The following is a 22293-nucleotide window of genomic DNA, read 5'->3' on the forward strand; positions in this document are numbered from 1 at the left end:
TATTTTTAAATTGTACCTCTAATAGTCCTTCATCGAACCCAAAACTTACAATTTGTAAAAATCTCATCGTTTAGCTACAATACTCCGTGTCGTATGTGGTGAACAACCCTGTATATTGCTTGCTATTAAAAACAAATTAAGTTATCTCAGGTTATGATTTTTTTTGGTAACTTTCAGTGGAGCAAAAATGAAATGTCCCTAAAAATTCGCGACTGTATGAAGTAGATCCAAATTTTGCGAATATTTTTTGACGAATCGCTTTCCGCAATTCGCAATTCGTGTCTACATGAAACGAGCTTTAGGTTTACAGCAGATGACGACTTAGCCCTTCTAAGAGAATTATTTGTTGCTTGTTGCTCTAAACCCACTGGCAGACGTTGAACAATAAAGCACTGGAAAGAAGCACTTAACCCTTTAGTTTTAAAATACCTAGTAAACAAAACAATTTCAAAGTTTTAAATTCAAAGTTAGGTTAAGTTTAAATAGCGGACGCGACGCGAACAGAATTCTTTCCGATCCGATAACTATAAATGAAGAGAGTTAATACCACCTCACGTAAAGGAAATAACATCTGGCCTTATTAACGTCCATGCACGCTATTCGGTTTAGCGATATCTCTCTATTACGCTGTTTATTATTATTTTACGGGAGTTTATTTTTTTTGCGCACAGGAAATTTGACTCGTTTGCACATCGTCATAAAAAACAATTTTCGTACCACGAATTAGGGATAAGATTTTTATCTGTATACATATAGTATACTTAATCTGCGGTACAACTAAGCAATGAAGTCCATTCTAGACCTAACACCACTGCACATTGTCGTCGGTAGATATGCCAATGCGACAATGATTAGAATGGTCATTGACAAAAACAGTATTACGGCCGTTTAGCGACAACAATATAAAAGAATTCACAATTATTAATATCCACGAGTGCCTCGAACACGAAAAATTTGGCCAGATAGAAAATTCAATTATGTTAGAATTCCCGAATATATTTCCAAATTCCGGTCTGAAAACCCCTGACCCCATAAAAACTCGGACATGTATATGTATAAGGCTTTGTTAGTCATTGCTTTTTAAAATAGGTGGATCTTTACCTACTTACCATTACTTGCAATGTTAGAATCTAATTTTATGATATCTTCAGATTTTAATTCTCCTATATATTTAGATAATGAAAAACATGATTTGCTATTAGCCAGTTGTGAGACTTTTATGGCAGTTTATAATGCAGAAAAATTAGATAATAAATTTAATTATCACCAACTTTTTGGCTTCGTAATCACTTATTAAGTATATAAATGGTAAAGTCACTGTTAATTTAGGGTATATTTTATATATCTGATTTTTATAGTTCACTAGCAAGAGTCCCTCAACAATGTTTTGCTAATAAAGTAAAAAACACTTACTTTTGTATCTGTAGTAGATAAAAATAACAAGAAAATGTAATGTTTTCGGCTGGATGACAATTGATGACAATTCCTAGTGATAGAGAAAACATTTTAGAAGTTTCGCAATTCTTCCACTATAAAAATTTGTGAGATCTCATGCAAAACCAAATCAGATATTTTATTTTAACAAATTATAAATTGTTAGAATTTTTTTTCTGTTTAAGTTTTTACTCGAATAGCACAAAATTAAATATACAATTATACAGTGTGTCGCACTTTTTACCACTCCCATATAGCTCTCTTAAAAGAAATTATATTTTTCAATTTCGTGCGGATAGTACTTACCAATCCGACCAGGGTATCGGACCATATTATTATAAGAATATTGTGATTTTTATTAGCATAATATACCAAATCCCATTTTTTTTTAAGTCAAAAAATAAAAAAGGTAGTCAAAATTTATTTTTAATAAACTGTAAAATTTATCTATTTTTCTGTTTTATTAAAGTTACTCTGATACACTAATAGTATGACTAATAAAATAGTATATCAGAGCTTTAATAAATTTACTAACGGGGAATTTTTATTTGTTGTTTAGTTTAAGGTAAGGCTTACTAAAATATTTTGTTGAAGTTTGATCGGTCGGTGTTGGTATTACCCTCATTACCCCTCCCATAAAACTGCGCTTGCATTGTTTACGAGTAATTTGGCAGCATTACATTCTTGGCAATTCGAGTCAAATTGTCGTTACATTAAGTTGGTACTCTAGATTAATATTTAAAAAGCCTTTTTTAATTGAAAATGTCAAATGTTGACATATCGATATATGATATAAGGACTTTGAATAAGAAGACTAAGGAAGGAGCATATCAAAAATCTTAGGTCCACCGCGATGGGACTCAAATATGGCCGACTTAAATTCCGGTTTATCAGTGCCGTTCTAATTTTAATTAAAAAATGTAAAACTATGATGTAGGGTAGACGTGGGGTAGACTAAATATTTTGATTTATTTTACGTTGTGAATCAATGTTGGTAGTTATTAAAATTGTTATAAAAACAAATTATTATAATAAAAATAGATAAGTTTTAACAAAACACAAACATCCGATACGCTACTGAAGCAGGTAAGTCAAATTGACGTATCTAAATTCTTTGACATCTAATATTTGACAAGTAGTAAATAAAAGCAAAAATGCAAGAAAAAATATATAATTAGTTAATCTAAGTGAATTTCATAAATGATCGGTTTACTACACCTATGTATATTATATAGTTACTTACTAGGGAAAAGTTGTTCCATTATTTCACTAGATTTTTGCCGAGATCTACCGCACGCTACACAACCAACTATTTTAGAGTCTTTTTCGATAAATCGCGATAGTGTCACTGTTAATTTAAGTTCTGCCACAATTTCCATCTAGATTTACTACCTTTATACAACTATCAGTAGTAGAATAAATAATAAATAACATTAAATAAGCTCCATAAAGACTGACAAATCCACAAAATTTCAAATCAACTTCAAATGTGTCAAATGAATCGTCAAACAGAACTGTCAAAGTTCCCCACCCTAGAGTCCTTTTTCCGCCCACCATGCATGAATACATGGATAGCATTATCAGAGTACTTAAACCACCGAGTAGCGACAGTCCCGTTTTCAATTTTCTTTGCGGCTGCGCGAAATAAGTTGTTTATCTGTCATATGAAGAAGCGACGTTGCCACTGTTGCCATTTATCAAATATCTCTATATACTTTATTTCAAGTATGCCTCAGGCAACGGATCTAGGTACTCTGTTGCCAGTGTCAAGTACGCTTCATTTTTAGTCGGGCCTCCTTGTGAGTTAGTCAGTCGACGTGTCCCGTGTGATCCTTGTGCGTTTGTGTTTTTAAAAAGTGTTCATCTTAGTATTTCGTGGTTTGGTAATAATTATTTAAAAACTATATTATAATGTCAAGTATTTCTTGTATATATCGGCCTTGTTCAACAAAATTTGGTGATGGTAAATCCCTTTTTACTTTACCGTCAGAGTATGAACGGTAAGTACATTTAATTACTCACTAAAAATACGGTTTGATCGAAAAAAAAAAACAGCGTCAGCGATGGCTATGAAATGAACATCGCTGTCATTTTATAGGTAAATTTATACGGGAATTGTCATTTCCCAGCCAACTGGACGCTGTTTTTTTTTCGATCATACGGTAGTCACAGAACAGCGGTAGTTATTGTTATTAACCTTAAGGCGGATTCACACTCGTGTACTTGGCAAGTATACTATCTTTGTAAACAACATTTTTTGTAATAAGCTTAGCGCTCACGTGGCACAACGAGTGACAAATAATTGCAGAAGTAAACCGCTCACACGACATGGCAAGTACATGCCAATAACAAATGTTTGTACAAGTACACTTGTCGTCAAAGTCCGCCTTTTAATAATTAAAGCAAGGAAAATATGCAATAATTCGTCAATTATTTTGAATTTGATTGGATTTGTTTTATTTTTACGTAGGAATTTTGATAATAATGAAAATAATTGAGGTTAAATATAATTTTCTTGATTATTATAGGACATAATAATAATTAAAAACTAAAAAAATATTGTTGATATGGGTTCTTCTAATCTGTTGTCGATTGTAGTTACTATTTCTCGGTTACTTTGCTACTTTTCTTGTAGAGCTAAAATATGGATAGAAGCTTGCAACAGGAGTGATATTTTGGAAAAAAAAACTAAATACTATAGGCTGTGCGAGCTGCATTTTGAAGAACAATATTTTTCAAAACTTTCTACTGAAAGAAAGCGCTTGCTTCCTAATGCTATCCCAACCATATTTAGTAACATTGTCCCACGAGTTAATGGAAAGGAAACACCTTCAAAGAATGAAGAAATTCCATCGAAGAAAATAAAAATTCTCGCAGGTGAGTAAAATACACTATTCTGAATACTTACTTATGAGAGTTGTTGTGATTAGGTTTGAATCCAAGTGATGGCCGCACATTCAAATGAATCTCCAGAATGTGCCACACTTGCGGTTATTCTTATTTTATAAAAAATAATTCCTATTTTACTATATTTATAGTCGATCAATGTTTGACTGTATACTTATTATGGCTTTTTCTCTAGATATAATGTTTAAGCCAGCTTCAGAGAATCCAGTGTCTGACACTGAGTGTCCAACCCACTTCATTCAAGGTAAGTCATCTATATTAGTTTTATTTGTTTTTAGAATACGAGGTTAATAATAAGGCATTTGTTAAACATATGCCTGATCACATGAAGTAGAACCTACCGTATGATCAAAAGAAAAACGGCGTCCAGTTAACTTTGAAATGACGATCGATCGATGACAATCCCCATATAATTTTACATATAAAATGAGCGATCTTCATTTCATAGTCATCGTTGCCGCCGTTTTTTTTTCGATCATATTGTATTTTCTCATGTTATACAACGTGAGTCTTAAATAAGTGCAAATATTTTTAGGGGTAATATATTTCGACCCCAAAAACACGTATATGAGGTTTTTTCGCGGACTTTTGGAAAATTTGGAGTTTTTTAAAAAAAAAATTGGAAATATTTTTAGTTTTTGGTTAAAAAATATAATTTGTTGATAATATAGCAACTTATAATATAGGTAGAGTGGATTAAATTTACAAGAAAAGATCAAAATTTAAGTAAAAAATCATTTTTTGTTAATTTTTAAAGTAAAATAGCTCGAAAATATGTTTCTTTTATCGAGATCGACCAGCTTAAATATTTGCATTTATTTAAAACTCGCCCTATATAATCTGGTCTATAATAATACTGGCCATATTTGATTTTTTCAGATACGCCTTCTACACCTACAAGCCATATGCAAGTTTGCTCGCCAAATTATTTTCAAGGTAAGATATTGAATTAAAATATTAAAATCCTTGCATAAAGCAAAAATTTAATATTTTTTAGGTCCAAGTACTTCAAAAGAAGTGCAAGTTGAGCCTCAAATTCCATCAAGCCTATTTTGCTCGTCCAATTATTTTCAAGGTAAGATATTAAATTGCCTTAAAAAACCTCCCTTAAAGCAAAAATTTAATATTTTTCAGGTCCAAGTACTTCAAAAGAAGTGCAAGTTGAGCCTCAAACTCCATCAAGCCTATTTTGCTCGTCCAATTATTTTCAAGGTAAGATATTAAATTGACTTAAGAACCTTGCTTAAAGCAAACATTTAATTTTTTTCAAGATCAAGTACTTCAGAAGAAGTGGAAGTGCCTTTGATTTCCCCAACCGCAACCACTCAGACTCCATCAAGCCTATCTTCACATACTCCGAGGAAACTGAAACTAAGGGCGCAGGTTAGAAATCTACGAAAAAGAAAGCAAATACCAAAAATACAGGAGAGGGAAGACTTTTCCGTAGAAGATTTTAATGTCATGTGCGACAAATTTTTAAATGCTCCTTTAGCTGAGCTAATTAAAACTCATATAAAGATGAAATCAAAAAAACCATTAGGACGACGATATTCGTCAGAACTAAAACAATTTGCTTTGGCACTGTATTTTTTGAGCCCCAGAGCTTATCACTTTCTGGCAAAAATGTTAACATTGCCAGATAAGCGAACTCTTGAGAGGTTGACAGCAAAACTTTCATGTCAACCTGGACTTGATAATCAGGCTATTTATGACGCCCTAGAATTCAAAACTAAGTCTATGCTAGAGGAGGACAAACACTGTATTCTGTGTATTGACGAAATGTCGATTATGACAAATTTGTTTTTTGATATAAAGAGCGACAAAATTATAGGTTTTGAAGATTTAGGTAATGGGGAACGACAACCAGAGCCCTGCAAAAATGTTCTTGTGATTATGGCAAGAGGTTTATATTCATCATGGAAGCAACCAATAGCATACTTTTTTGCAGGTGCTCAGTTGCAAGCCATTAAGCTTATTTCCATTTTGGAAAAATGCATACTAAAATTAAAAGAAATTCAATTGAATGTAGAAGGAATTGCTAGCGATATGGGGTCAAATTTTGTCCAACTCTCAAATATTTTAGGGGTTACCTGCGAAAATCCAGAATTTGAATTGGGAGGCAAAAAGTTATTATATTTTTTCGATCCATGCCATTTAATAAAGGCCACAAGAAATAACTTAAAACAACATGTTTTTACCTTTGAAAATAAAAAGACATCATGGGCATATATTGAAACATTTTACAATTCAGATAAATCTCAGTTTTATAGGTGTGCACCTAAACTAACTTATGCTCATTTATATCCCACGTCATTTGAAAGTATGAAAGTAAGCTATGCGGCGCAAGTTTTAAGCCATTCAGTGGCATGTGGTATGAATACATACATGAGTTTGGGTGCACTACCTCATGAGGCATTTGGTACAATTGAAGTAATTGAAAAATTTAATGGTCTTTTTGACGTTCTGAATTCAAATTCAACCCAAAACCCATTTAAATTTCAAAATGCTTATGACGGTTCGGAATTTCAGAATCAATTTTTGATAGAAATGTTAGAATTTTTGAAAAATTTAAAAATAATAAACGTAAATGGGAAGGACCTAACGAACACATTGGAGTTTATTAAATGCTGGACAATTACTATAAAAAGTATTTTTAAATTATGGGACAACCTAAAGGGAGTAGGGTATAAATACCTCATGACTGCAAGGCTGAATACAGACTGCCTGGAAAACTATTTTGGGAGCGTAAGGCAGCAAAGCGGTAATTGCGTAAATCCCACCCCCATCCAGTTCCAAAGAGCATTTAAAAAGCAATTTTTCCAAAATTATTTTCATTCAAAAAATATGAACTGCAAACCAGACCTCGACCACTTACTAGTGAATCTTAAATCCGATTTCAAGGAATTGGAGACAACGGCAGAAGCAGAAACAAACTTGGAAGTTTTGGCTGTATCTGTAACGGACCACAGTTACAGAACTGAAAATATCCCGAAACAAAATGCCTTTTATTATGTTTGTGGGTATTTAATGAAAAGATGTCTACAGGTTCACTCATGCGAAATATGCGAAACATTTAGCAGAGAGTGTCAATCGCTAGATGTACACACATTATTAACACATTTTAAGGCATTCGATCCTCTAAAGGGCATTTTTGGTGGATTGTCTACACCGCCAGAAAGATTCGTAAATTTTGTTTATAATTTAGATTTGATTTTTGATAGCGAATTTGAAAAAAAAATGATAGGTGATCAAATTTCAAATTCGCTTTTAAATATATTCAAAAATATTGAATTTGATCACCCCTGTAAAGACTTTCCAAAATCATTTCTTTTAAAATTATTTATTAGGTGTAAAATATTTTATACTTTAAAATTTAGAAATAGAGATTTTAAATTTAATAAAACCAAAAAAAATGTACGTAAATTAAGAAACTTAATGCATGTATAATTAAAAAAGTTATAAATCGAAACATTTGTTTTTTTTTCTTTCCAGCATCCTTATAAATTAGTATTCTAGATATCTTTAGTAAAGCCCTGTTGACACGATCCAAGCGTACTTGGACCGAGTCAACCGGGTAAAATGTAATACCAGGTAATACTGTATGATCGAAAAAAAACAGCGTCCAGTTGGCTTGGAAATGAACATCGATGACATTCCCCATATAATTTTACATATAAAATGACAGCGATCGTCATTTCATAGCCATCGCTGACGCCTTTTTTTTTCGATCATATTGTACTTTTTAAATTCTTTTTTGCATCAATTCCATTTTTTTTATTACTAAGTTTTATACAAATTATTTTATGTAAAATAGGTAAAAAATAAACTGACAAAAAAAGATAAAAATCGATATTAGGTAAAAGCACAAAAAACTTTTTTTGCATTTTAAATAGCAACCACAAGGTTTCTTTTCAATCTTTTTCAATGAGATTCATATTATATCATTTATCTCTAAATATTATAAATATTTAATTCCACTTCAAATGGTGAGCAGTGTATACCACGTTTATAGGACCACTTCATAAGTTGAGCAGTTAAATACGTTGTTTATCTGTCAAGCACGTGATAAGAGAGAGAAAGAAAATTTGGTCACACCACATCAAAAGAGCCGACGGTGTCTGTCGCTACTCGGTGATCTACGTACTCTGGCATTATGCTCCTTCCTTAGTTTTCTTATTCAAAGTATAACGAAATAAATTTAGATTGGAATGCCCGTCAAAATTTTGGGTCGCGGAATTGTTTTGGGTCGCGACCGTTGTACACGATCTGGCGCTGCTGTAGCGGTTGCATATCCGTTGTCAAAGTCAGAATCTTCAAAAATTATAAAAGCTTTCAAAATCTAAACCGCTCTCATTGAAAAAATTCCGAAAAGTGTTTAAAACGTCCATTTTGAAAGTAATTTTGATATCTTGTGAGTTCCAATTTAAGTTTTATTTACTCAAACCCGTGATAATTGTAAAAACGTGGCACTAAAAACTTAAAAAGCTGTGCTGTGAACGACGAACTGCAAAAACCATCGTGGATCGTGGTATAACGTCGGTTTTCAATGTTTTATAGGTATTTCATACATGTCCTTATATAAAAAATAAAGTTTCTTGTATGCAACACACTGTATTTTATTTATAAAATTAAAAGAAAATAATAATAAATTTGAGTAAATAATATTTGGCGATATAATTCCGGAAAAAGCCGAACCGCTCCGAAATTTTCAAAAGCTTTGGGTCGCGACCGTTGCAAGAATAGCGCCAAATAGTGTTTATATTGTCCTTATGGGCATTTTTCAATCTAAACTTGTTTCATTTATCTATGTATGATGTATGATATGCCATTCTATTCAGAATATCATTTTCTATCAAAAAAAGTAAAAAATTACCGAGGCTACCATTTGCAAACTAAAAATTGTAGTTATTTCCGGTGAAACAGGAAGTGAAGGACACTAATTGAATACATCAATCAAACCTCATTTTTGTCATATGCTAACATAACAAATCCCATTTTTTATGTGAAAAAATACAAAAATTATAGAGGTCACTTTTGAAAAATAATAGTAGGAGCCACTAAAAATAGGATCCACTTTTGAAAAATACCCGTTAGGGGAAAGTGGGGTAATTGCGAACGGCGGGTAACTGGGAACAGTTAGATATCAAATACTTCTTCCCTCCCAATACAGTTCCTTATAATAAAGGCTTTCCAGGCTTATAATAAAAAGACTCGTCAAGTCCCACTCAGTGATAGGTCGTGCGTATATTGTCATGGTGCGTAAAACAATTTAATTGGTATTTTGGTTATAAGTTTTGTGGTGTATAAGAATCGACGTAAACATAATATTTTTGAGTCTAAACGCTTTATATTTCGTTACCAAATAGCACCAAATATGTAGCATTGCGATAAAAAAAAAGTAGTACAAGAATTAGTAGGCCCAGATAGAACTTCTGGTCTATAAGGATATCGAGAAGTGGATATCGTCGTTACTATGAAAACAATACAATTATGTCACCTAACTTTTTAGGCGTTTTAGTCGCTTGCCTATTTAGTTGGAAAAGTGAAATCAATAGATTATTAGGGAGCCGATGCGATCGGCCAACTATTTGATTGCATGTGCAGCACATTGCAGCTCCAAAAGTACATATTGGTTTCAATTCTGCAACTAAATAATCGACCGACTAAAAACAGTTTATCAGCGTGCGTTTATGTTTGTGAAAAAATTGTTATCGAATGTAATACCACAAGATTTCGGAGTTACGGGGTGTTTTTCAAAAATATGCATTTTTAACAAATCGCTGTAACTTTTTTGCTATGGAAAACTTTGTATTTTTATGAAAACATTTCCAAAGCACCTTTTTACGTAGAATTTAATGGTTTAAGTATAATTTTTTTAAAATTAATAATTTAAGAATTATCAACAGAAATTTTGATTTTTATATGGGACACCCTGTATATTTTTAATTTATTGAAAAGAATTTAAAATTGCCTTTAATATATATAAATAACACACTTGCTATTTTGCTCGATTCCTCTTCGAGATATATAGTATATAAAAATTCGCCCGCTTTAAATAAGTAGGCTTTGAACGGCTCCGGCTATAATGCAAAAAAATTCGAGCTGTGAGCATCAATTAAAACGAAAATAATATTTCCTATGAGAGATGCAGAATTTTATAACAATTTAAAATATATTTAACCAACATCAACACATTTAAATTAGATCTAATAACAATAAAAATAAATAGCAAACCAAGACATGACATTTTGCTACAGATGTTCGACATATCGACCGTCTTCTGTTATGGACCGGAATTCATTAACTCAGTGAGGGTGAAAGATACCCTCTCACAACTGCTAAGTATTTCTAATTCTTGTCGAGATTATACGGAAGAATAAGGAACCTTTATTCATCCGCAAATATATCCATAAGATTAGATCCATGGGCACTAAGTCAGGCGGCCTCGACGGCCAACGGCTGGGATCTTGGTTAGCTATTCAATTATTCTTGAAATGCTGCAAAAATTTGCTGATAACTTCAGCGTTCAGAGGCGGTGCGTCGTCTTGCTGGAAAAATATGTTTTCGAGTTCCATTAAGGGCATATCATCAATAAGGGGTCCAAAGCCTACTAGTTAACAGTGGCGAACTTTTAAAAAATCTGTATTTCGAAGGGGATTATAACAAAATATCAAGTGTGCTATATTTTTGGAAAGATAATTTTAAATTCTTTTCAGTTAATTAAAAATATAGAGGGTGTCCCAAATAAAAAATCAATTTTTCTGTTGATAACTTTTAAATTATTAATTTAAAAAAATATACTTAAACCATTAAATTCTACGTAAAAAGGTGCTTTGGAAATGTTTTCATAGAAATACAAAATTTTCCATAGCAAAAAAGTTACAGCGATTTGTTAAAAATGCACATTTTTGAAAAACACCCCGTAACTCCGAAACGGTAACAGATATTGATGTACGGTTTCCACTATCATGTTTTTGGTGAAAATTGAGCTCCAGACACCGATATTAGTTTTCGTCTATCTCCTATAGAAAAGGGTGTTTCCATTTAAAAGCGTCGAATTTGATCCACCCTGTACATATTATATCCTTCTTAAACATTTTTCCCTCGATTTTGCCATTTTGTAATAAGAATTGACGGGATATTTTGTGGAACTGACAGAAATGACTTCTGAATTAATATTTCACAAAATGACAATTACAATATGGCCACCAAGCGATAATCACTTAAATGATTATCACATCCTTCTATATAGGAAAAATATACATAAAGTTGTATAATCGAAAAAATTCTAATGGTGACGTCACAGAAAATAAAACCAAAGTATATAGTCATAGTCATCTTTCGAGATATAAAAATTATATGCGGATAAATATGCATCGTTATAAATATTATCTTATACCGATATGATCTTTGATCGCTCCTGATACTAAGCATAACACCATATAATATATTCCTCATCTAATGACTTGACAAAATAAATGCTAATTAAATTATGTTTAACACCGTTAAACCAGTCGGCATAAAAAAAGATTTATTGGTAATATTTTAATTACTTAAGCAATAAAAGATGAAAACGCCGATTTAATTCAGTTCTCAGTATAACGCTAGTGACAGATTATTCACCTTGGATTAGGTGCTAAAAATTTATTTAACTATAAGTGATCAGGGAGATTTCTGAAGTAGAAAAAAACATATTGTGTAATCGTTAAGTTTATCAGTTGGCGATTGTAGATAAGATTAATTTTCTGTAAATTCAAATAATATACGACGGATTTTGAAAAGAAATTACTATTTACCACACAGTGTTCGAACAAAGTAGTGAAAATGTCGAAGTTTACGAAAATAGAGAAATTAGAAGATTTAATCAAGGACACCGTCGATGGGCAATTAGTGGAACAAACGGTAACTTCACTGTTACCTCCTGGTGAGAATTTCGGAAGTGTGATGTACAAAGTGGACTTTAAAGTGAAGAAAGGAGATAAAGAGGAAGAATACCATGCTGTAGCTAAATGTACACCATTAAATACATTTACGCAAGAGATTTTCAATACACAGACAACGTTTAAATCGGAAATTGCTTGGTACACTACTGTAATACCAACCATTAAGGATTTTCAAAAAACGAGTGGTGATTTTTTTCAAAAATTCTATGGGGCGCGGATTAGTTTGAACCCAGACAGTGATGTTGTGGATGCAAATGGAGTTATTCTAACTGAAAATTTGAAAATTTCGGGTAATTATTTTTACTATGACAAATTGTGTGTGATTAAGTTTATTATTTTTTACACCATTTTTTTGACTTATATAATGTAATATTATGTTTTTAGTAAAATTAATTAATGATATAGTTAAATTAATAAAGCATTAGAAATAATAGTAATATATAAATGTCATCGACTGTAATTTCAAAGCTAGCTGTAAAATTAAGAACTAAAATTTAATTATGTGGTTTCAGTCAGCGATAATAATTACTACAAAGTTAAAACAAATTAAATCATATTTTTAAATCTAGCAGGTAGCTGTGTATTTAAAATGGAAATTTTGGGTTGTCATAATGTAGCTGATGATCGCAAAAACCGGAAATATCTATCCTTAACAATAAACAACAAAACCCTCAACTGCATCCAAAACAAGAGTATTTTAAACAAAACACCACATACCAAAAAATATTAAAAAGAACTATTTCTTACTTTCAAACTTCAAGAAACTTTTTGTAAGTAATTATTATTATATTTATCAATATAACTTATCTACAAATAATGGAGCGCCCGGATTGCACAACGACCTTAGCGCGTGGTCGCGGGCAGCCCAGTAGGCAAGCGAGACGACGCGACGGATGCGACGCGTCGCTGCGCGCCTTGGCCGATTTATCAAAATTAATAATTTTCAATTTATCGTAATTTCGCTAATAGTTATTATCGTTTCGTGCTGATTTTTGCATAGAACTACTCATGAGTCTTTAGCGATTCCGACAAACTTAAACTGATTTGTTTACATTACTCGAGCATATTATAACTTTGTGAAGAATCATTTTTTTTAAACTAACTCAAGATGTAAAATCATTCATTCATGAGCACTGTGATAGTTTAAGTAATTCAAAATCACACTATCGTCGGGAACATTCTAACCTTAATTATTTTAGAGACTCTAGTTTAAATCTAAAAACATTATGCCATTTTATATGGGGAATGTCATCGATGTTCATTTCCAAGCCTACTGGATGCCATTTTTTTTTCGATCATGCGGTATTATATACTATTTATTATATGGCAATTAAATCGGAATTAAAATTGGCATTAAAAAGTCTCTAATAAATAGTATACAGGGTGGCGCACCTCATTCGCCTCGGTTGATTATACGAAAACGGAAATATGTAGAAACAAAATATTTTATGGGTATATGTAGAGAGGCAATGTGCATAATTTAAAATTATTTTCAAATGTACAGGGTGTGTCAGAACTAAGATCCATACCAAAGTAATATTTTTTCAATTGTCTATCAAATTGTATTATACCATTTTTTACCTATCTCTTCAAGTTTTCGTAGAAAATGCATTTTCTTATAATTTAGACCTCATTTATCACTATATCCATGGAATATTGACATTTTAGATTATTTTTAAAGGTTTAATACATTTTCAAAGAGTACAGATACTAATATTGTCGATATAGTTCGCTTATCTCATTAAACAATAAAAAAAGTGTAAATATTTATTTTTTGTTAAAGAGAACCAATTAATATGATTCCAGTATTCAAACTATGTACATTAATTGACTGTTTACGTTGATTAATAATAATTGCCCTCATCTTCAGTAAATATTTAGTATTAAAAACTTTGATACACTCGGAGAAATGAAGTCTTAAAATTTTTACTGCAATTTTATTAAATTGAATATATTTCAAAAACGGTAAGGTAACGGTAAAGTATGATAAACCTTAATCAAATTTGCCTTTATTTCAATCGTAGAATCAAAATATAGAATAATACATCTATAATATTTACAAGAAATATATATAACTTTGGTATTGATTGTATTTTAGTTCTGACACATCCTGTATATTTCAAAATAATTTTAAATTATGCACATTGTCTTCCCACATATACCAATAAAATATTTTGTTTCTACATCTTTCCGTTTTGGTATAATCAACCGAGGTAAATGAGGTGCGCCACCCTGTCTATTAATTGGATTGATAATTTAATATTATTGGCGTAAAATAAAATCAATCCAATTACGCCAGTACCATAAAGTGTTGAAAAACAAATGAAAGAATGTATATTTCATTTTCTGGTCCCTTAAGTAAGATTTTGATTCTTGTTTTTATGAAACGTAAATTGTACATGTGGTTCGTTCCATAGGAGTCGATTCAATATGAGAAAGAGAATCGTGTGATTCGATTCACTACATGAATCGTAATGCCTACCACTAATGCAGAGGCATAGTACCGAAAATAACTTGTCAGTGGCTTTATACTCGTAGAGAAACTTGCGTAACCGACAAATAATGCTTAAAGTCTCAGGAGGTTATCTACTTCCGTCTTCAGATGCAAAAAAGGATTTACCTATTTAAAATGTCTAAAAATCTTCTGTCAATCTAATACAAATAAATATATTGCTCCGCAAATAATGCTAAATAAAAATTTCTCTTACGTCTAAAAACCCACTGACAAGCTAATTGTTTCCGTTTGGATTTCACCCAATGTTATAATAAATAAATTTTTAATTTCACTTTCATTGGCAACATGCCCTTTTATTATTTGAAATAATAAAAGTTTTTAATATTGCCCTTTTATTGTTTAAAAGTCCATCTAATATAACCTATTTTTTTCAGGTTACTCAAATGTTGACCGCCACTTAGGATTCAATTTGGACCAATCCAAAGCCGTCTTGAGAGACTTAGCTACTTTCCATGCCACACCTATAGCTATTAAACTAAAAAACAAACCCCTTTTTGATGAGAAAATCAGACCGTACCTACCCGGTTTGAAACCAGGCGACCCCGAAGCAAATCCAATAAAACATCTATCCAAACAACTTATAAGTATCCCAGAATTAGCTCAGTATGTTGACAGAATTGAATCGAATATAAAGAACAATAGTGATTCTTTGGACAAGTCTGTTAACGAACCGTGGGGTTCCATAAGCCACGACGACTTCTGGATCAATAACGTTATGATCACCAACGATCCAATTCCAAAAGTGGTGATTTTAGATTTTCAATGTCCAGTGTATGGTTCTATTACGGCTGATTTACTATTTTTTCTTTCCACATCAGTTAATTTGGACATAATCCGTACAAATATGGATCTGTTAATTCAATATTATTGGGACGAGTTTGTTAAAAACCTTGTTGAACTGAAAATAGACACAGCATTGTTTCCCCATGAGGAGTTCTTGAAGGAACTGGATGAGGTGGCTCAGCGACAGTTCAGTCATGCTGCGTTCCATACGTTTATTATATTTGCGGAAAAGGGTACTACAGCTCTTGATAGTTCTAAGGCCGATTTCAAGAAGGAAGAGTTTGAACACAACGATATGAGTCTGAATAGCCGACACATAACCAAATACATATGGCTGGTGGAAGAATATGCGAAAAGAAACTGGATATAGAATTTTAATAGTGGACTTTAATGTATATTATTGTTATTCAACCACTTAGGTATCTGTTATTAAACAGGGCGAGTCTTAAATAAGTGCAAATATTTTTAGAGGTGGTATATTTTGAGCCCAGAAACATGTCTATGGGTATTTTTCGGAAAAAAAATAAAAGTTTGGTATTTTTCGATTTTTTTTAATTATTAGTTGAAAATCATAATATCTTGATAAGATAAGGAGTAGACACAGCTGCTGTCAGGTGATCACAGAAAACTTAAGTCTGTTTTATTTAAATAATTTTAATGACTTGGTAAGTCATTTCACTTTAAGTCGTTTTTCGAAAGCTGACTTAAGACCTAAAATTGAGGTCTTTTTCAAAATAATTTGTCATTTAAATCTTTATTACGAAATGGAAAAAGATTTAAGCCTTTTTATAAAAAACTTAAGTCATTAAAAGATTTAAGTCTTTTTGTAAAAGGCTTATATCAGCTTTTTATATATTTTTAAGATACATTTTTAACAGCAGCATTTCTTTTTAAACTGTTAGGCGACAGCCAAGCAGCAGAATAAAAAAGCAATGCTCAGTTAGTCCAATCAGTGGGGGCCATTATATTTTTAGCCAACGAAAACAATGAAGGCCGTTTAATTTCGATGCTCACCAAAAAAATGGAGCAGGCTGCTATTACTGTCAACCAGGCGGAAGAAGATTCTGATATGTTGATTGTCAGAACAGCGATTTCCTTGTGCCCAAAATTTAATGCTGTTTTCGTAGTTGGCGAAGACCTTCTCATTTTGCTGACAGCATTGGCACCGTCTCAAGGAAACATCTATCTCCGCAAACCAGGAAAAGGCAAAATTGCTGAAAGAATATATTCAGCTAATAGTTTAAAACATGAAAAATAGCTGAGAACATTCTGTTTCTCCGTGCTTTTAGTGGCTGTGACACGACATCGTCAATCTTCAACCAAGGAAAAATGAAGTTTTGTTCGCTTCTCCAGAAAACAGTAGGACTCAGTGACACCATTGACATTTTTAAACATCAGGATGCAACACCAGAGGACATCGCAGATGCTGGAGCACGCTTTCTCGTTGCTTTGTATGGTGGCAACTTGGAAGAAGACGCCTTAGAAGAAATCCGCTACCAACGTTTTGCTAGATCAATCACAAAAAAGTAAATCCAATCTTGCTTGATTGCCACCAACGAAGGATGTTGCGCGGTATCATTCTTTCAGGACATATCATCAAGTCCAGAAATGGTATGGAATCGAGAAAAAACCTGAAAACTGGGGCTGGAAACTGGGCAGCAATGGGCTTGTTCCACTCACCATGACAAAACAAGCAGCACCCGACGACTTATTGAAATTCATTTCATGCACTTGTAGAAAAGGATGCGGTGCAGCATGTGGTTGCAGGAAAGCTGGGTTGAAGTGTTCCGTTGTATGTGGCTTCTGCAGTGGTCAGTCATGCGAAAATGTCCCGGAGGTTCACATCGACATTGAGAACGAAAATGACCAAGACTTAACAATGGAAGAGCAATATATTACGATGACACCGAAGACAATACTCAAAAGGTTATTAATAACCGACCCGAACCATCAAAGAAAAAAAAAAACGCTAATAAATCGCTATGGCACTACCTTATTTTTCAGTTTTTTTATGTTGTGCGTTATATTTCAATGAGACATATAAAGGTTATAACATATTTTTTTCGCTCCGTGGCACCGTGGCACTATCTCACCAGCCGCTGCTGTTTATACCTATGTAAAAAATAGCTAGAATTTCGGAAAAATTACAAAATTGGGGAGTTTTTTGGAAAATATGTTCAACTTTTCGTCACTGTACCTTCTATCCAAGATGGCGGCTCGAGCGGTCCCACCCCAAGGTAGAAAACTTGAATTTTTTGTCAAGACCCAAACCTTAACAACATATAAAAAAATTACTACTACACCACCTTTTCTATGGCAAAACACCCCACTGACTGGACTAAATACCACTAGTAAATAAAATATTAGTTTTTCTGAACCGGTTTTGATTATTTGTCGTAATACGCGTGCGTAATGAGTCTGTTGTCTTTCAAGTGAATCCCCGAATCAGTTATGTAGCCCGAAAGACGAACGAATGAAATTTATCTCGAATATATTGAAGAGTATCTTTAAATCCTCCAGCCCTTAGCTTATCCCATCGATATATTACATAGTGATCAAAACATATTACTTTTTAGTAAATATGTATTCGATAACATCTGTCTGTAATCTGTAATGGATACATATAAAGTACTACAAAATCGGTTAAATTTTATTAAACATATTTTTGTGTTTGTAGTTGTTCTGAAAATTAACCGCTTTATTTTATGTGTTTTTAGTCTCATCTGTATCTACAATAAGTTAATAATATAATACCTAGTAAGAAAATGGCGCGCGCTAAATAGTAATACAAGAAAATTAATGAACATTTAAAAGAAATGTACTTAAATTGAATTCTGGTTGTCTTGACTTGAGGGTGATAATATTGATTTAAGTCATTTTACTGACAGAACTTGCAGATCATAATGATTTAAGTCAAAAATATAGACTTAAGCCAAAAAAACGACTTAAATACCGCTATATTGATTGATTATAAGACTTAAACCATTTGAACTTTATGTTGAATTTGACTTAAGACGTAAATCATTTTGATTTTAGAAGTGACTTATAACTTAAGTCTTTTTAAAATTGACTTGTTGCGGCACTGGGAGTAGAAAGAAAACCCAGAAAAAATCCAGTGGTTCTAAAAATTAAGCAAAAAATCGTTCTTTTAAGATTTTCAAAATAAAATAATCCGGGCATTTTGGACTTATTTGAAAAACGGTAAAGAGAAAATATGTTTCTTTTCTCGAGATCTACCAGCCTAAAAAATATTTGCACTTATTTAAAACTCACCCTGTATAGATGAGGGTAAAGTTTTGTCATTATAAGAGGAAAATTTAACATTTATTCGTCACACTCAAACCAAAACACTTTACTCTGAACTCTAGATGCACGATTTGCCGATAATGTTAGCATCTTCTTCTTGTAATGGTCCTTCTTGATATAAACCATATGAAAAAAACGGCCTTAAAGATAGCAATCGATGAATATTTTGGCGAGAGTGAAGCTCTAAACGTGATTTACATGACCCGTATTCTTCTTTATTTTTTTGTTGTACAGTTGACTTTAAGAAGGTTGTAATTTATTTTTATAATGAGTAAAAATTAATTTTTTTTCAAACGTTACAAAAGTATTAGTTTTTGCGACGTGATTAATAATATAAAAAAGTCATTTTAACGCCTAGGCATAAAAGTAAGGCACTTTTGCGCCTAAGCACAAAAGTACAAAAATATATTAGTAAACTGACATAAAGAGCCAAATTCAAGGAACACAACCATAGCTTCTCGATATACATTACTTACAAGGTATTACTTGTAAATCTTTTTATTATATACAAAAGCTTTTATTATATTATTTGGAACGTTTAAAATGGTTTAAACAATTATTTGTGACGTTAAAAAAAATAGCATGGTCAATTCGGAGTACAAGTGACTTTTTGGGCCTCGCCTGTAATGTCAAACGTACAGCCTCGCCACAAAAAATATCATTTTTACTCCTAATACAACAATATACTATTAAATGGTGTAGTTTAATATTTAAATAAAATTGTTTTTTTGGAAATACATTTGTGTGTCTGAAAACTTTCTATCATTTTTTAATCTTTCTATAATTAGTGTTAATTTTTGAAGTTTGATGTCAATTTTCAGCAAATGATGTCTAGAGATTGACCTCCCCAAAATTATCATTGATTGTCATTATCCAGCAGTCTTCGACGTCGTTTTTTTCGATCATTCGGTATAAAGAAGTCATCGTTCTACTTTTTACAAATGGCAGCTCACTAAAACATAATATCTTTTTTACCGAATTTTTAATTTTCTTTGCTTTGTATAGTTTTTAACAATGGAAAAATAAAAATTGACAAATAAATATAACAGTTATAAATCGTAAGTCTGAATTATTTGGCAGTGATTTGTGATCTCATGCGATTTTCGACTTAAAGCGATGCAAGCGATTAAGTAAGTGAAGGGTACTACGATTTAGTATAGGTTCTATTTGTACTCTCACTGGAAAAACTGAGTTCTTATTTGTTGAACCTTATTGAAGATATTTTCTTTATTATACAGAGTGAGTCTTAAATAAGTACAAATATTTTCAGGGCTGGTAGATCTCAATAAAAGAAACATATTTTCTCATTACCGTTTTTCAAATAATTCCAAAATAACCAAGTTATTTTACTTTGAAAATTTAAAATATAAAATATTTTATTAATATATTAAAAATAAAATAATTTTTTTTGCTCATTTCTTCTGGGTTTTCTTTTTTGTAAATTTAATCTACTACCTATGTTGCCGTAATATCAAGATATTATGTTTTTTAAATAAAAAATTTAAAAATCCTAGTTATTTTCTCGCGAAAAAAACACGCCGTAGGCGTGTTTCTGGGGTCAAAATACACCACCGCTAAAAATATTCGCACTTATTTAAAACGCACCCTGTATATTGATTGCTAACATACTTTCAGGAAAAGGAAACAGTTACATATTAGTACTGTGTAATTAATGTTTTTTTTTACAAAAAGAACTACAACGATAATTTCTAATTTTATTTAGAAATAAATGTTATTATTATTATATTTGATAACATTATGAGAATTTGTAGTTAATTATTTTTAGAAGTATATATGTTACGGTTAAAGTCCCAGGTTCGGTTAATGTCGACATAACCAAGTTATTGTTAATGTCGACATTGTATTGTGTTATTGTGTAAGTTGTGGGTTTAATTATGTTTTTGGTTGTTTTGTTTTGTGTTATTCTCGAGATTAACCGGGTAGTGTCGACATTAACCGGATATCGGACTTTAACCGTGACATATATACCGTATGATCGAGAAAAAACGGCGTCAGCGATGGCTATGAAATGAAGATCGCTTTCATTTTATATGTAACTTTATATGGAAAATGTCATCGATCGTCATTTCCCAGCCAACTGGACGCCATTTTTTTTCGATCATACAGTACTTACCTTTTAAAGAAGTTCAATAAAAACTTGTTGAGTTGTGTATATATTTTCTTTTATTTCTTACTAACCTTCTTACAGTGCCATACTCTATACAGAGGGTCGGCTACCTCTCGCATGTACTTGTGATGTGTGTCATCAGTGTTTCACAAGTACACCGGACCTACCATAGACTTAAAATAAAATATAGACTACACTATTTACATCTCAACGCGGTCAAACAATATTTTTTGTATACATGCTTACTTCTGGGTACAGTCAACCGAGCCTTCCTCATCCAGCCTATGTTGTCACGTCTTTAATATTATCAATATTTTTTTTCTTGTTACACACATATATTGAGATATTAATACTACAGTTTAATAAAGTAGGTTTTAATATTCCATAAATGTATTAAATAGTCCTTATACTACTAAATTATAAGTCGGATACTGTTTAAAAAGGATAAGTTCGTTACAATATGACCAAACCAAACCAAACCAAACACCGATTAGAGGCGAGTGAGCCTATTCATTCATTTATTACCTTGTAGTACGCATCGCATGTGTGCGGTAAAGCTTTGTTGCCGCTATGTCCCCGGCTGTTTTAACGCATTTTCTTAGCTTGTAGTCCTTAAGTGTTTATTTTATTGACATTTTCTGTTCAAGAACTATAAAATATGGTTCGCCAGTGCCAAATTTGCAAGAAATTTGACTTAAATAATCCATTTAAGTCTTGAAACGACTTTCGACCGGTAGACAACTCTCAATTTACCCATTGGGAGTCAGTGGCGTTGCTGTAGAAAGGCGCTTATTTAGATAATATTTTAGTAAAATGTAAAATCTGAATTTTTTCTCTTACATTACATTATTATCTTACTTAATTCATTAAAAACATTATTAATTAATAATTAATAATGTTTTTATTAAAATATATTCCGGTTTATTCTAAAATTATCTTCAGAATCTAAAATAACATACAAGAATTTTAAAATGATATTACATTATGAAACAATATTTTTTAATATACCGGGTCGTCTCAAAGTTGCTCACCCCCTATAACTTTTTTATTTTTTCAGATAAAAAACAGATTTGTATGTTAGTAGGTATATGACATAAATTAGGATTTATTGACGTATTCAATTGTTTTTGGTCTCTTCCTTTTTCACCGAAATGTTTACATCTTTTGATTTTTAAAGGCACCCTCGGTATATTGCTACTTTATTCGATAAAATATGACACTCTGAATAGAATGACATATCATATGCCAACTTTTGACATTGTCGCTTAAAAACAAAT

The 22293-nt window shown here is 31.9% G+C and overlaps 2 protein-coding genes across 2 annotated transcripts; both read left to right on the forward strand.

The window, feature by feature from the left end:
• Window positions 1-3969: 3969 nt before the first annotated feature.
• Window positions 3970-5570, forward strand: LOC115890942 (52 kDa repressor of the inhibitor of the protein kinase-like). Its single transcript, XM_030911306.1, has 5 exons — window positions 3970-4311; window positions 4517-4585; window positions 5221-5277; window positions 5339-5416; window positions 5476-5570. Exons 1-5 carry the CDS (start codon window positions 4002-4004, stop codon window positions 5568-5570), a joined length of 609 nt encoding a protein of 202 aa, XP_030767166.1. The 5' UTR covers window positions 3970-4001.
• Window positions 5571-12095: 6525 nt separating this feature from the next.
• Window positions 12096-16124, forward strand: LOC115890897. Its single transcript, XM_030911248.1, has 2 exons — window positions 12096-12574; window positions 15174-16124. Exons 1-2 carry the CDS (start codon window positions 12166-12168, stop codon window positions 15950-15952), a joined length of 1188 nt encoding a protein of 395 aa, XP_030767108.1. The 5' UTR covers window positions 12096-12165; the 3' UTR covers window positions 15953-16124.
• Window positions 16125-22293: the final 6169 nt, after the last annotated feature.

This window comes from Sitophilus oryzae, unplaced genomic scaffold (genome assembly GCF_002938485.1).
Source record: "Sitophilus oryzae breed Bouriz unplaced genomic scaffold, Soryzae_2.0 scaffold_937_pilon_pilon, whole genome shotgun sequence".
Lineage (NCBI taxonomy): Eukaryota > Metazoa > Arthropoda > Insecta > Coleoptera > Curculionidae > Sitophilus > Sitophilus oryzae.